The following is a 12,761-nucleotide window of genomic DNA, read 5'->3' on the forward strand; positions in this document are numbered from 1 at the left end:
TTCTCCACAAAAATAAGCTGGTCAGTGTTGTCCTGACAGGCAAAGTTCACTATAATAGATGACACTCAGAGTATAGCAATAGCCTCAACTTTACTGCATGAATTTACTGATGAATGGTATGCTTTTGAACATTCTATAAATATATAAACACACATAACCAATATATTATGCTGCCATACTGATTACATAATGGTTCACTACTGCCTCAAGACAACATGGCATTTTTCCATGTTGTTGCCTAGGGGCAACAGTTGCATTTAACAAGTTTCCATTATTTGTCAACTATCAGAAATGAAGGTTTACTCACCTATTAGTAAGACTATTATTTTTATAGATGGAAAAGGGCCAGGAAGTGACGTTTTGAGTGTTTTTTTGTGGCACAAAATGGCAAAGCAGTTTCCTTTGGAAAAGTCTGCTAAAAAGTGTTTCAATATGACCTCCTGGAGGTAATGTGACAAATTAAAGCATTGCTATTGGTTCTCTATGATCTCTCCTCTTTTTAAAAGTATTGCATCACTCAAAAAGATGCAACACTGTACCATAGGGGATTAAAGCCAATAGTTGCCGCATAAAAGTAGCTCCTAAGATTTTGAATTAAAATCTATTAGAACACTCAACTGCAATACCATAAGCCAGTTTTGGGCAATTATTGCATTTTCAAATCTCTCAATCTCTTGAGCACTTTTTCACTATTATTCAACATTCCCAAACAAATTTCAATCCAAAATTTTTGTTGTGTCGAAGCCTAATTACACAGAATTATTACTAAATGACTCAGACTGTCGCTCTGCCAATGTTTAGTGCTCATGTGTATTTGTGTGTTGTGCGTTGCTCAGGTTTGGGCATGCAAGCGTGCGCGAGTAAAACATTTAAGGAGCTTAAAAGATCATTATGGGGATTATAGAGGTTTAACAGGGACCCCTAAATCCACCCTCGCCCCTTTCTCCCCTTCTCTGTCCTCCCTCCTTCTCCAAGGAGCTCAGTCCTCTCAGCTGACTCGGCTTTGTCCAGCACTGTGAAGGACTTTCTAAAACTCTTTTGTAACCACTCACACATCATCGAGAAAACAGATACACGGAACAGACAAAAAGAAGAAGAATAGCAGCAAACATGGATATTTTTAAAAGTGGAGTTTGAAAATGTGAATATATTTTTTACATTTTTATCTGGATTAAGTTGATGGATATCCAAGAAATAGCTCTGCAACACCGGAGGATTGAAGATTTCCGTAACCTTACTACAACTCAGTGGAAGTTTACTGTTGGAGCAAAGCGTGAACAATGTTAAGAAAACCCAGGAAAACATCTTTAACATTCCTCCATGTATAAACCGCTCATTTCTCGATGTCACCACTGATGAATCTATCACAACATTGGGCTCTTTAAGGAGAGGAGTGCTGAAAGAGTGACCGTGACCAAAGATGTCTGATCTCAGCCAAGTTGCAGTATACTCAGACTCTTCAGATATTTACAAGGTGAGTAAGGATGACGAGCTAGATAATGGTGGATAAAGAAGGTGTTGTATAGTAGGGAAGGTCACAGAGTTTTGGAGACATTTAGCAGGAGAATGGTCCAATATATAGTACATTGTCATAATTTATTCAGAAACTGACATTTTTTATTATGAGACTTTTTTTTGTAATATTTTGAAAAAACTATACTACTACATGTATCAACAGAGTACAATAAGACCATTTTGAGAGTATCAGGGCTTTTTTAAAATTATTATTAAAATATGATCCATTGTCATCATCTGAGAAACTGAGTTTTTCTTTTTTTTAGAAGAGGTTGCATCATATCTGACTGGGCAGTGTCTTATTTCCTCTACAGTGTTCATACATTATTTCAAGCCACAAGGACCTGGAAGTCTGGTGTGTTAATTCTATCTGTGTACGATTCACAGTAAAAAAAAAAAAAAAAAAAAATCAACCCTGCTATTTAGCTGAGCGATTTGCACCAGTTCTTGTTTTTAAGCTGAAAGCCTTCATTCATTGTCTCTCATTTATAGTATTTAAATCAAGACTCTGTATCTTTTGTCAAACAGCGACCACTGTAGCTACAACAGCAATTACAATTACATGAAGAGAGCACATTGTATTTCTCAAGATTCTCTTATAGTTGCTCCCCTAATTGAGAACTGGGGGTTGTGGGCAGTGTTTTTTCTCATCAAGATAGAATGTTAAAAAGGTTTTACGAACTGTTTGGTGACATTTTATATGGTTTGCTTCCACTCGAAAAGTATTGGCCTTTCAACAACACACGTTTGAGCTCTGAAGGTAAATAATCCAGGATGGGATTCCAGATCATAAGAAATGAATCCTCATTTGCCCTGAGAAACACAAAAAATCCTGAAGATTAATTTGGGATGCAGCTCAGCACTGTGTGTCAAGTTGTTGTGGTCATAAATCTCAAATACAAATGTCACAGTTAATAAATAAAGTAAACCTATTTATGTGTATAATGGTTCAGAACATTAATGTTTCTGAAGTCCATTTCCAGCTCAACTATGTCCCACAAGTTGTTGCAGCATTTTTTGTGTTGATACCATTTGTTGATGTATCGTTGTGATGCTGAATTAGACAATTTATAGGTAAAAAAAAATCTCAAATACTGTTATTTACTGTACTTTTACATATTGAAATTATCTGTAAAATAAATAATGTTTAAATAGTGTTTGGCAACATTTGCTGCCAGAATTTGTACTTTTTTTTCTTTTTTACAATTTAGCTAAAGTCTGCTTTGACTGCTTATGAATTCAACTGTATTTAAAAAAGTGAGAATATAATAGAGTCTCGTTTTTTAAATAAGCCCTTATACAAATATTTCTTATTGCTAGTTTTGTTTACACTTGCTTCTGTTTCCACAGAATGTGTTCTGCAACCCTGCCTTTGAGCTGGAGGGTGAGCGAGAGGAGAGGGTGGAAGGATTCAGGACGTCCTCGTCCACCCCTGAACCAATCAAACCACCAGCAGCTAGTGAGTCGGCCAATCAGCTCTCTGCTTTCTGTCACTTAACCTGTATTAGCCTGCATGAAAAGTGTGGGTGAAACATGGAGTTAATATGGTTAAGTGTTATCTATGAAAGGCACTACCAGGTTGCATTATGGGAAAACTGTATCTTTACATGTTGTCCTCTTAAAGAAACTGGCGAGAAAAAGTCTGTTGAGTTATCTAGTGTTCAATCGATACAAGAACTAAAAGTATCTCAGCTTCTACTGGTTGGTTTCAGGTCATAATTTTTTCAGTATGTTTCGCACAAGTTCAACAACTTTAAGGAAGAGCAATAAAAAATAACTGAATCTCAGAAAAAACCTTTTAGCAGACTACACAGTGGCCGCATTTTGTCTGGTTGCAAATCCAGGCAACTCCAGTTATTTATTTATTTATTTTGAAGCTTTCATTTTGATCCATTGTTACTTGTGAGACAGGACCACTGCTAACATGCTGACTTTTCTTTGTACATAGCCAACAGTCTTCTTTAAAATTCTAATACAAATGAGGAGTAAAACAAAAGGGGGAAAGAAGAATACTATGCAAATAATAAATAAAAGGAGCTGAAACCATGAACTTTACACTCAAGACCTCCTTTTCCTCCTTCTGTCACACACCCTCATGTTTCTGTGTGTGCGTGTGTGTGTGTGTGTGTGTGTGTGCTGTGTTCTGTTCAGGTCCAGGCTGGGGTCTGTTCAGGGTGTGTGTGATGCGTCTGCGAGGCCCTGGCTGTGGCTGGGGGGTGGTGGTGGTCTCTGCTGCTACCCTGCTGCTGTTGGCAGCACTCGGACTGGCGCTGGCTCTCATCCTCACACGTGAGTCTCAGATCAGATCAGCCATCACAAGGAAAAAGAAAATGATTTATACATTCAGTCTGTTTTTTTATTTGCTTTCATGCTAACTAAAAAATAAAAATGTAGTTTGATAATTTTAGCAATAATGCCACTTTACTGATTTTACTGCATAGGTACTTGGTGAAAAAATATGGGAAGGAATACTTGACTTCTTAAATTTATACTCCTGTAGAGTTTATTGTTCACTTTAAAAAAAGAAAAAAAAAAGAAAAGAAAAAAGTAAAAACAGTAAACAACATTAAGTTATTTTACAGATAATTTCTTTAAAAATATGGATAAAATATACTGTAAGAACACTTTAACAATAATTCTCAGAACCTCAATATACTATTTTATTTTTGACATTAAGTTACATTTAAGTTTTAAAAATTCAAGTTTTACTGTTGGAAAAGTAAGAAAGTCCAAATCTGCATACATTTTTGATACAGCAATATGTGTAGCCTATTATTATTATTATTATTATTATTATTATTATTATTATTATTATTATTATTATTATTTTACATATAAATCAATGTAATTTAACATTCAAGATCATTAAGCAATTAAATTATAGTATAAGAAAGTTGAATGTCGCATTATATTTATCATAAAAAATAATTTAGCTTTTTCCATGGTATGTGCACTTAATTAAAAAAAAAATAAAAAAATAAAAAAACCCTGTAAAATAATCCACATTTCTGAAAAATAAATTACACTGTACTTCCCTTGTATTGTACTAGTTAATCTAAACATTTCAAGATTGGATTAAATCCTCAGAAATGAACCTATTTGTTTTATTTATTCATTTTTGTCTTGAGCATCTTCTCTGCTTGTCTCCCTGCCACGTGTCATGTGTCTATGCTGTCTTTGTTGTCTTTGTTTTTCTGTCCATGATACAGAGATAAAAGACCAGGCAGTGGAGGATCAGCTGCTCTCCACCAGCACTTCAGACCTGCCACATGCAGGAGATGGAGCGTCCCAAACTTTACCCACAGTCTCTGCTAACAGAAGTCACCAAGGCAGCACAACAGCCCCACAGCCCGCTAGGATCCCACCTACTGAAACACGTAAGAGATGAAACCCAGATGGCCTTTTGTATTGTAATTTGATACACATAACATGCAATTTAATGTCAATCATGAAAAAAGAAAGGAAGATTTAAAAAAAATTATAATTAAAAAAATAAATAAAAATAAATATATATATATAATTTATTTTATTATAATTTATATATATTAATTATTATTTTACAGTAAGTTTATGTTACATACCATAAAACAAATAAATTACTTTTATTACAAATATAAACCTTAGAATGGAAATCTGTAAATTAATATAATGGGACCTTCTAAAAAAAACTACACAACTACACTATAATTCAATTGCTTAATAGTCTTGAATGTTAAAGTACATTGAATTATATACAATAATAATAATAATAATAATACACATCATATTACTGAATGCAAAATTTAGGCTTTTTTTTTTGTTTTCTTTCAGTAAAACTTTGAATGTAATGTAAAAAAACAAAAAAAACAACAACAAAAAAGCAGGAAAAAGACTGGCAGCAAAAGTTGCCAAACTCTTCCCGTTATTTTTACTGTGTAGGTCATTGTCCCAAACAAATCTCTGACCCAGGAGACCGATGTTTGTGACATTTTAAGTCATGTTCTATAACTTCGTCCAGCATTTAAGAACGGATGAAGTTTTTTTAACCTGTGGTTGTGTGAAGATAGTAACCCTCAATCTGAGAACTCTCCTGAGGTCTAGTCTCAACTCGTTCGTTTTTGTTAACCTTAGGAAAGTACTTTTGCTGCCTTACTGTAACCATTTCTTGTGAACACAGAACTTTATTTTGAAAAAGCCACTATGCATGTGACAAGCTGAAACTGACAAGTGAACCGCTGCACCCAGTGGTGGAAAGTAACTAAGTACATTTACTGAAGTACTGTACTTAAGTACAATTTTGAGGTACTTGTACTTTACTTGAGTATTTCCATATGTAACTTTATACTTATACGTCACTACATTTTGAGGCAAATATTGAACTTTTTACTCCACTACATTTAGCTGACAGCTTTAGTTACTTTTCAGGTCGAGATTTAACATAAAAACATGATACATTTAAAGTCATTAGACTTTTTTTTATTTTATTAAATCTTATAACAATATATTAAGTAGTTAACATGAGCCCTGTCTTTACAAAATTAAAACACTGCTTACAAAAAGCATCAATACAAATAATGTAATAATATATTTAGAATATATAAAACAATCTGAGTGGGTTCATTCGGCAAAACAAGTACTTTTACTTTTGATGCTTAAAGTACATTTTGATGCTGATACTTTTGTATTTTTAGTGAAGTAAGACTTTACCTGACTTTTACTTTCCACAACTGGCTGTACCTAAAAAGTCAATATCTGAAACCTAAACGATGACCATACATTAGTATTTGACAAGTTCTTAGTGACAATGTGTTGAATAAAAATGTTTTTTCTTTATCTGAATTTAATCAAGTATTCCTTTGTGTCTCTCAGGTTGTGGAGGGGTGTTAACTGATGCAGAAGGCAGCTTCAGTTCTCCAAACCACCCAGGCTCCTACGCCCCAAACTTGTTGTGTGTGTGGGTGATCCGTGTCCCAACCCCCTCCGTGGTCCAGATCCATGTGTCCTCTCTGACTGTAGAGGGGCCGTCTCCCTGTCTGTTCGACTGGCTCGAGGTGCAGCAGCAGATAGAACAGAGCTCTGTGGTCACCAGGTTGGTCACACATTGACATTTTATAGTCGATTTCACTACACTGACCAGAAGTGTGGACCTAAAACACCAATCAGACTAGACCTACCAAATTGGATTACTGACTCGACTTGAAAAAATATAGACTCAACTTAACTTTAAGACCAATGATCTTGAATTTAACCCTTTGACTTATTTATACTTGATACCTTCCCCCAAGCCATGCTATATTTATGGCACTTGTTTTGGCAAATAAATACATGATAAAAAAGGTTATGATTGTTGCACATGTATTATATACAGTCATGGAAAAAAATATTAGGCCCTTTTCTTCAATTTGTTTGTTCATTTTAATGCCTGGTACAACTAAAGGTACATTTGTTTGGACAAATAATAGTAATTACAACAAAAATAGCTCATAAGAGCTGATATCTAGCCATTTTCTATGGTTTTCTTGAACATTATCAAGATAAACATGGAAATGTCTAGATATCAGCTCTTAAATTAATCTCTTATGAGTTATTTTTGTTGTTATCATTATATTTGTCCAAACAAATGTATCTTTAGTTGTACCAGGCATTAAAATGAACAGGAAATTGATGGTGAGTGCATTATGAGTTGTTTGAGACCTAAAACTCCAGTTTGGGAATCGAGCCTTAGCTGCCACTTTGGAAAATTAGTGCCACCTCTGACAATAATGCCTTTCGAAAGCTAATGTTTCTGTTGTAAGAAGACCTTTGCACGAATTTTGCACTCCACGCAGGTTGCTTGTATATTTGTCTGTTGGCAGGCAGCCCTGAGATTTAAACCCCAAATTAAGCCAAATGGATGTCTCAATATGCAAAACTAACTTGTCAAACATTCAGAAGGTCAGGGTTGATGTCATTACTTTAAATTGTTGGTAGATGGCGCTGCAAGCCCGTGCATCACAGGAGGGTTCTTCTGTGTACATAAGCCTTCCCGGAAAGATTTCAATACATGTGGAAACTTTGACCTTTTTTCTGCTTACTTGCATTCTTGGAAAGTGTTGTAACACTATTCATGAAATTGCAAATAAATGTTACATAAGTGGCTCACAAATCCTTTTAAGAATTTACAGTGCAAAGTTCAGAATCGAGTGACAGAAGGAAGATTATTTAAAGGTTAAGATGAGAAAAGAAAAAACTCCATTCTTCTCCTCTCCTGCAGGTTTTGTGGTAATGTAGCACCTCCGACGGTCAACACAAACAGCAGCACAGTGTGGGTCACTTTCCGCTCTGATGGCAGCATCGCAGGCAGCGGCTTCACTGCACAATACAGAGCCATACTGCCTGGACAGAGTCAGTAGTGTGTGTGTGTGCATCTCGGTGCAACTGCAGATACATGTGATTTCTAACTCACAAGGCCATTTGGATTCATGTGCATGTGTTATCTTCTCAGAGAGCTGCTCTAGAGAAGAGTTTATGTGTGATGGTGGTCGCTGTCTGCTGCCTGTGTCTGTGTGTGACGGTCATCCAAACTGCCACGACCAAACAGATGAAGCAAACTGCAGCCATAAACACAAAGGTAACAGCATGCAACTTTCTGTTTTTGAAACAGAAACACAACCAGTGGTGGAAAGTAACTAAGTACATTTATTCAAGTACTGTACTTAAGTACAATTTGGAGGTACTTGGAGTATTTCCATTTTATGTAACTTTATACTTCCACTCCACTACATTTTGAGGGAAATATTGAACTTTTTACTCCACTACATTTAGCTGCCAGCTGCAGCTTTAATTGCTTTTCAGGTCGAGATTTAACATGAAAAACCCAATAAATTTAAAGTGATTGGACTTTTTTTTTTTTTTTTTTTTTTTAATTAAACCACTAAAAATATATAATATAATATAAGTATATTAAATATTTTAAATAAGCCCCATCTTTTCAAAATGAAAACTTTGCTTACATAAATGCATCAATGATACAAATAATCTAAAAAATATATTAAGAATATATAAGGAGATCCATTCATATGAGTACTTTTACTTTTGATACTTTAAGTACATTTTGATGCTGATACTTTTGCTCTTTTACTTCAGTAAGTTTTGAATGCAGGACTTTTACTTGTAGTGGAACTGTGTGGTATTAGTACTTTTACTAAATTAAAGGATCTGAATACTTTTCCCACCACTGAACACAACATACTTTAAAAAAGGAGACAAGAGTGAACTTATGGACATTGTTTTCACAGACTGCGGTGGGCAGAAAACAGGGCCCTATGGATATATGTCGAGTCCAAACCACCCCAGGCCTTACCCTCACCAGCAGGTACACTCTTAACCACATTATGCCTGTTACAGAACGGTCCATTTTCAGTAATCTGGTGTTCTTCTCATGAGACAACAGGGCCCTGGGCACACGTCTCACCACCTCTCTTACATAGTAGCCAGACCTTATAGTTTTTTAGCGTCTTTTTGTTGTTGTTTCAAGTCTCTTCTCCCTGGGTTTTGTGTTTCTTTGTGATCACTTTCTAGTTTATATGTGTCACTTTCAAACTGTTTTGATAATATTTGTTTATTTGTTCCTTTTTGTGGTGGTTTAACTCCTTTCATCGTCGTGATTCTCTTTGTGTCTTTTGCGACTGTTTTTGCATCTCTTTGTGAGGGTTTTAGTCTCTTTGTAGTTGATTTGTTTTGTTTTTTTGCTGTTCTGCCTCTTTTCGTAGACGTAAGTCTCCTCATAGATCTTTTGTGTCCATTTGTAGCAGTTTTGCACTCTTTGTAGCCTTCTTTTTTTTTACTCTCTGTAGACGTTTCATGTTTCTTTGTGGTTCTTTGGCATCTTTTCACAGTCGTGGTGATTCTCCTTGTGTCTCTTTGCAGCTGTTTGTTATTTCTTTGTAGTTGTTTAGGTCTCTTTGTATTCTTTAGGAAGCTCATTATAGTTGTTTTTGGTCTCTTTGTAGCCTTTTTGTGATTATTTGTGGTTGTTGTAAGTCTCTTTGCAGCTGTTTTGCCCCTCTGTAGTTTTTTGGTCTCTTTGTAGTCACTTCATGTTTCCTTGTGGTCATCCAGTTGACCTGTACAGTAATCTATCCACGGTTCTTTTGTTTTCCCATCAGTTGTGCATGTGGTATATATCTGTTGAGGAGGGTCACGTTATCACGCTGAGCTTCAGGAACTTTAGCCTGGAGACTCAGGATGTGTGTGAGTTTGACTACGTTGAGGTGCACGACAGCATCAACACTGGAGCTGGAAGAGTCCTGGGGAGGTGAGACCCACGACATTGATCCTACCCTGCTCTGATATTTTTAGCCACCTATCCTGCACAGTTACTGTAGCTTCACTTATCATTTCCATGTTGCTAATGTGAGCTATATAACCAGAGAAGCTGCTTTTGTTTCCTCTACCTTTGTCTCAGGTTTTGTGGTACCACCTTCCCTCCAGACCTGACCTCCTCCGGCCCCCACATGACCGTGGTGTTTGTGGCTGATGAGGGAGTGGCTGACAGCGGCTTCAACGCCACATACCAGGCTGTGTCTGTCCTGGACAGTGAGTTATTTCACAGTAATGCTAGCGGTGCCTTTTTACACTTCCTTTGACCCTGATCCTTCTGTTCCTGTGTTAAACTTCCTCCTTTGTTACTCTCCTTCTTCACTGCTTTAAACAAAGTCTGAGTCATGCTCTCTGACCCCATGGGAGCTACTGGTTACAACACACGTACAGTGTAACTGGAGCTGTTATGTGAGAGGGTTACAGCAGGCGGCGCTAGAAATAAAGGCATGGTGCCTCCTCAGGGGCTCTGTGTTAACATCCCTGAGCTCACAAAAACAGTTGATGTTGCAAAACAGCAGCAGTTACATACAGCTTCCTCTTAGATTACATTTTGTATAAAATATGTTCTGACCCAATAGTCCATGGGCCAGACAAGATTTTGGTATCACTCAAGGTGGCAAAACTTAGTAATCACTTTTGAAAATGTACAGTCACATATTTTTTTTTTTTAGACCACCCTTGTTTTCTTCATTTTCTTGTTCATTTTAATGCCTGGTACAACTAAAGGTACATTTGTTTGGACAAATATAATGATAACAAAAATATCTCATACGAATTTAATTTAAGAGCTGATATCTAGACATTTCCCATGGTTTTCTTAATAATAACCAAAATCATTATCAAGATAACCATGGAAAATGTCAAGATATCAGCTCTTACATTAAACTCTTATGAGCTATTTTTGTTTGTATCATTATATTATATATATAGTCCAAACAAATGTACCTTTAGTTTCACCAGGCATTAAAATGAACAAGTTATTGAAGAAAAGGGTGGTCTAATCATTTCTTTTCATGACTGTATTTGTCTGTAGATGATATTTTGGTATGATAGACATTCCTGAGTCGCAGCTGAATCGCAGTAACCAGCTCATGAAGTCAACCACCCACTAAACTAAATCGCAATATAGATGCTGGTGCAAATGGTGGTTTAGGCTCATGGTCAGGACATTTTTCAGTGTTTTATTGTAATGTGTTGGTATCATTTTAAAGGGGGGATTCTTGACTTTCATTCAATCCCTATTGTGAATCTCTCTGACAAATATTTAGGTAACTAATAGCTCAGTCAATGACATACATTTTTCAACATTTTATTCTAGCCCTGTGGCATCTAGGGACATCAGGGACACAAAACTCAGAAACTGGACTCGCATAACTCTAAGGACTCAGAAAATGCATTATATACCCATACGATTTCATTGTGAGACAATTTTTTTAGCCACAAATTAGAAGGACATTGGATGAAAGCCAAATATGGATCCCACAGTGGGAAAATGATCTTTTCCTTTCTTCTTCCTTTCCTTTCTATATGATCTACATTTGTTCTTCAGGAATTTGCGGTTTGTTGAATTTCTTTAAAGGCCAAAATGCTTTTGCTTTTCACATTCTCACTTTTTCCTTCCTACAACCCTCTCCTGCGTGTCAGGGGAGTGTCTTCAGCAGCAGTGGCTGTGCGATGGCTGGAACGACTGCCCTGACGGAGCAGACGAGCTGGGCTGTGGTAACTCCACCTACCCGCCCTTCAGTGAGTCCCTGTTATCTCTGACCCTGATCAGAGTCAGCGATACTGTAGTTTTTGTTGTCAGGGTTGAACTTAACGCTTTTATAATAAAGGTTTGCAAGACAGTCTTTATTTTTCACTCGTAAACTGTATTGACCATCGATTATATGCCAAATATTTGACTACATGAATGCAAAATTAAAGGAATACTTTTTGCCCTCAGCTTCGTCGTGTGAGTTGATAGAGGTTGAGATGTGTCAAGGCCTCAGCTACAACCTCACCTCATTCCCAAACATCTGGCTGTCGATTGCTGATCAGAGAGAAGCCGCCACTCTCCTGCGACAGTACCGGGTAAAAGTTACCTTTAGAATTTCTTTACATTACCCGTTTGTGGTTGCAGAGCAGTTTCAAGCTCACACCCCTCTTTTTTCTCTCATCATCCAGGTGCTGATGGAGCTGGCGTGCTTCGAGCCCTTGCGGAGGTTGTTGTGTGGGATGTTTCTGCCCCAGTGCAGCCCTCAGGGTGGTGTCCTCCAGCCCTGCCGCTCAGTCTGCTCCTCTGCTGAGAAGCAATGCAGCCAAGCCCTGGATCTCTTCTCCTTCAGCTGGCCCTTCAACTGCCACCTCCTGCCAGACTCACAGGACCCCGTGGAGTGCTCGCTGCCTTGATGCTTCCAGAGCTAGAAGAGTAGATCACCTCCAAAGCCCGTACACTTCAGACATTTCACAGATTTGCAGCGGTATGAGGACTGAAACACCTGCATTTTACAGAACTTGAGACATTTTCTGGACTCAAACAAGCAGCTCCAAGAGCAGTGTTGTAGAAAGCAGTTCGACTTGTAGCATGACTCCACCTTGTTACTCACTGCGGCCTTTAAAGTACAGCACAGTAGCGATTTTAAAAGACAAGCTTTAAAGTGCGTTAATGACAAAGTTTTTTAAGGTTCTCGGGTCAAAATGACAAAATATTTTATCAGATGTGCCTTTCATTTAGACAGCGATGGCATTTTTGGGGCTTAAAAACGCAAAAAAATGAAACCACCTTCCAGAGTGGAAATCTTAAAAACGCCCCACCATTGTAACATGTAAAATCCATGTGCAGTCCAGGCAAACGACAACAAACATGTCGGACTGTTACCATCAGTCAGACATTAAAGTTGCCCTAGCAGCTCTGATAACTATCCAGT

At 37.2% G+C, this 12,761-nt stretch overlaps 1 protein-coding gene across 1 annotated transcript; it reads left to right on the forward strand.

The window, feature by feature from the left end:
• Positions 1–941: 941 nt before the first annotated feature.
• Positions 942–12,482, forward strand: mfrp (membrane frizzled-related protein). The gene is made up of 13 exons (XM_059331301.1): positions 942–1,474; positions 2,866–2,974; positions 3,667–3,804; positions 4,725–4,892; positions 6,364–6,583; positions 7,748–7,878; positions 7,979–8,104; positions 8,772–8,848; positions 9,642–9,790; positions 9,941–10,071; positions 11,500–11,598; positions 11,798–11,925; positions 12,019–12,482. The coding sequence occupies exons 1-13, from the start codon at positions 1,421–1,423 to the stop codon at positions 12,241–12,243; spliced, it is 1,755 nt and encodes a 584-aa protein (XP_059187284.1). The 5' UTR covers positions 942–1,420; the 3' UTR covers positions 12,244–12,482.
• Positions 12,483–12,761: the final 279 nt, after the last annotated feature.

Source organism: Centropristis striata, chromosome 4, assembly GCF_030273125.1.
Source record: "Centropristis striata isolate RG_2023a ecotype Rhode Island chromosome 4, C.striata_1.0, whole genome shotgun sequence".
Lineage (NCBI taxonomy): Eukaryota > Metazoa > Chordata > Actinopteri > Perciformes > Serranidae > Centropristis > Centropristis striata.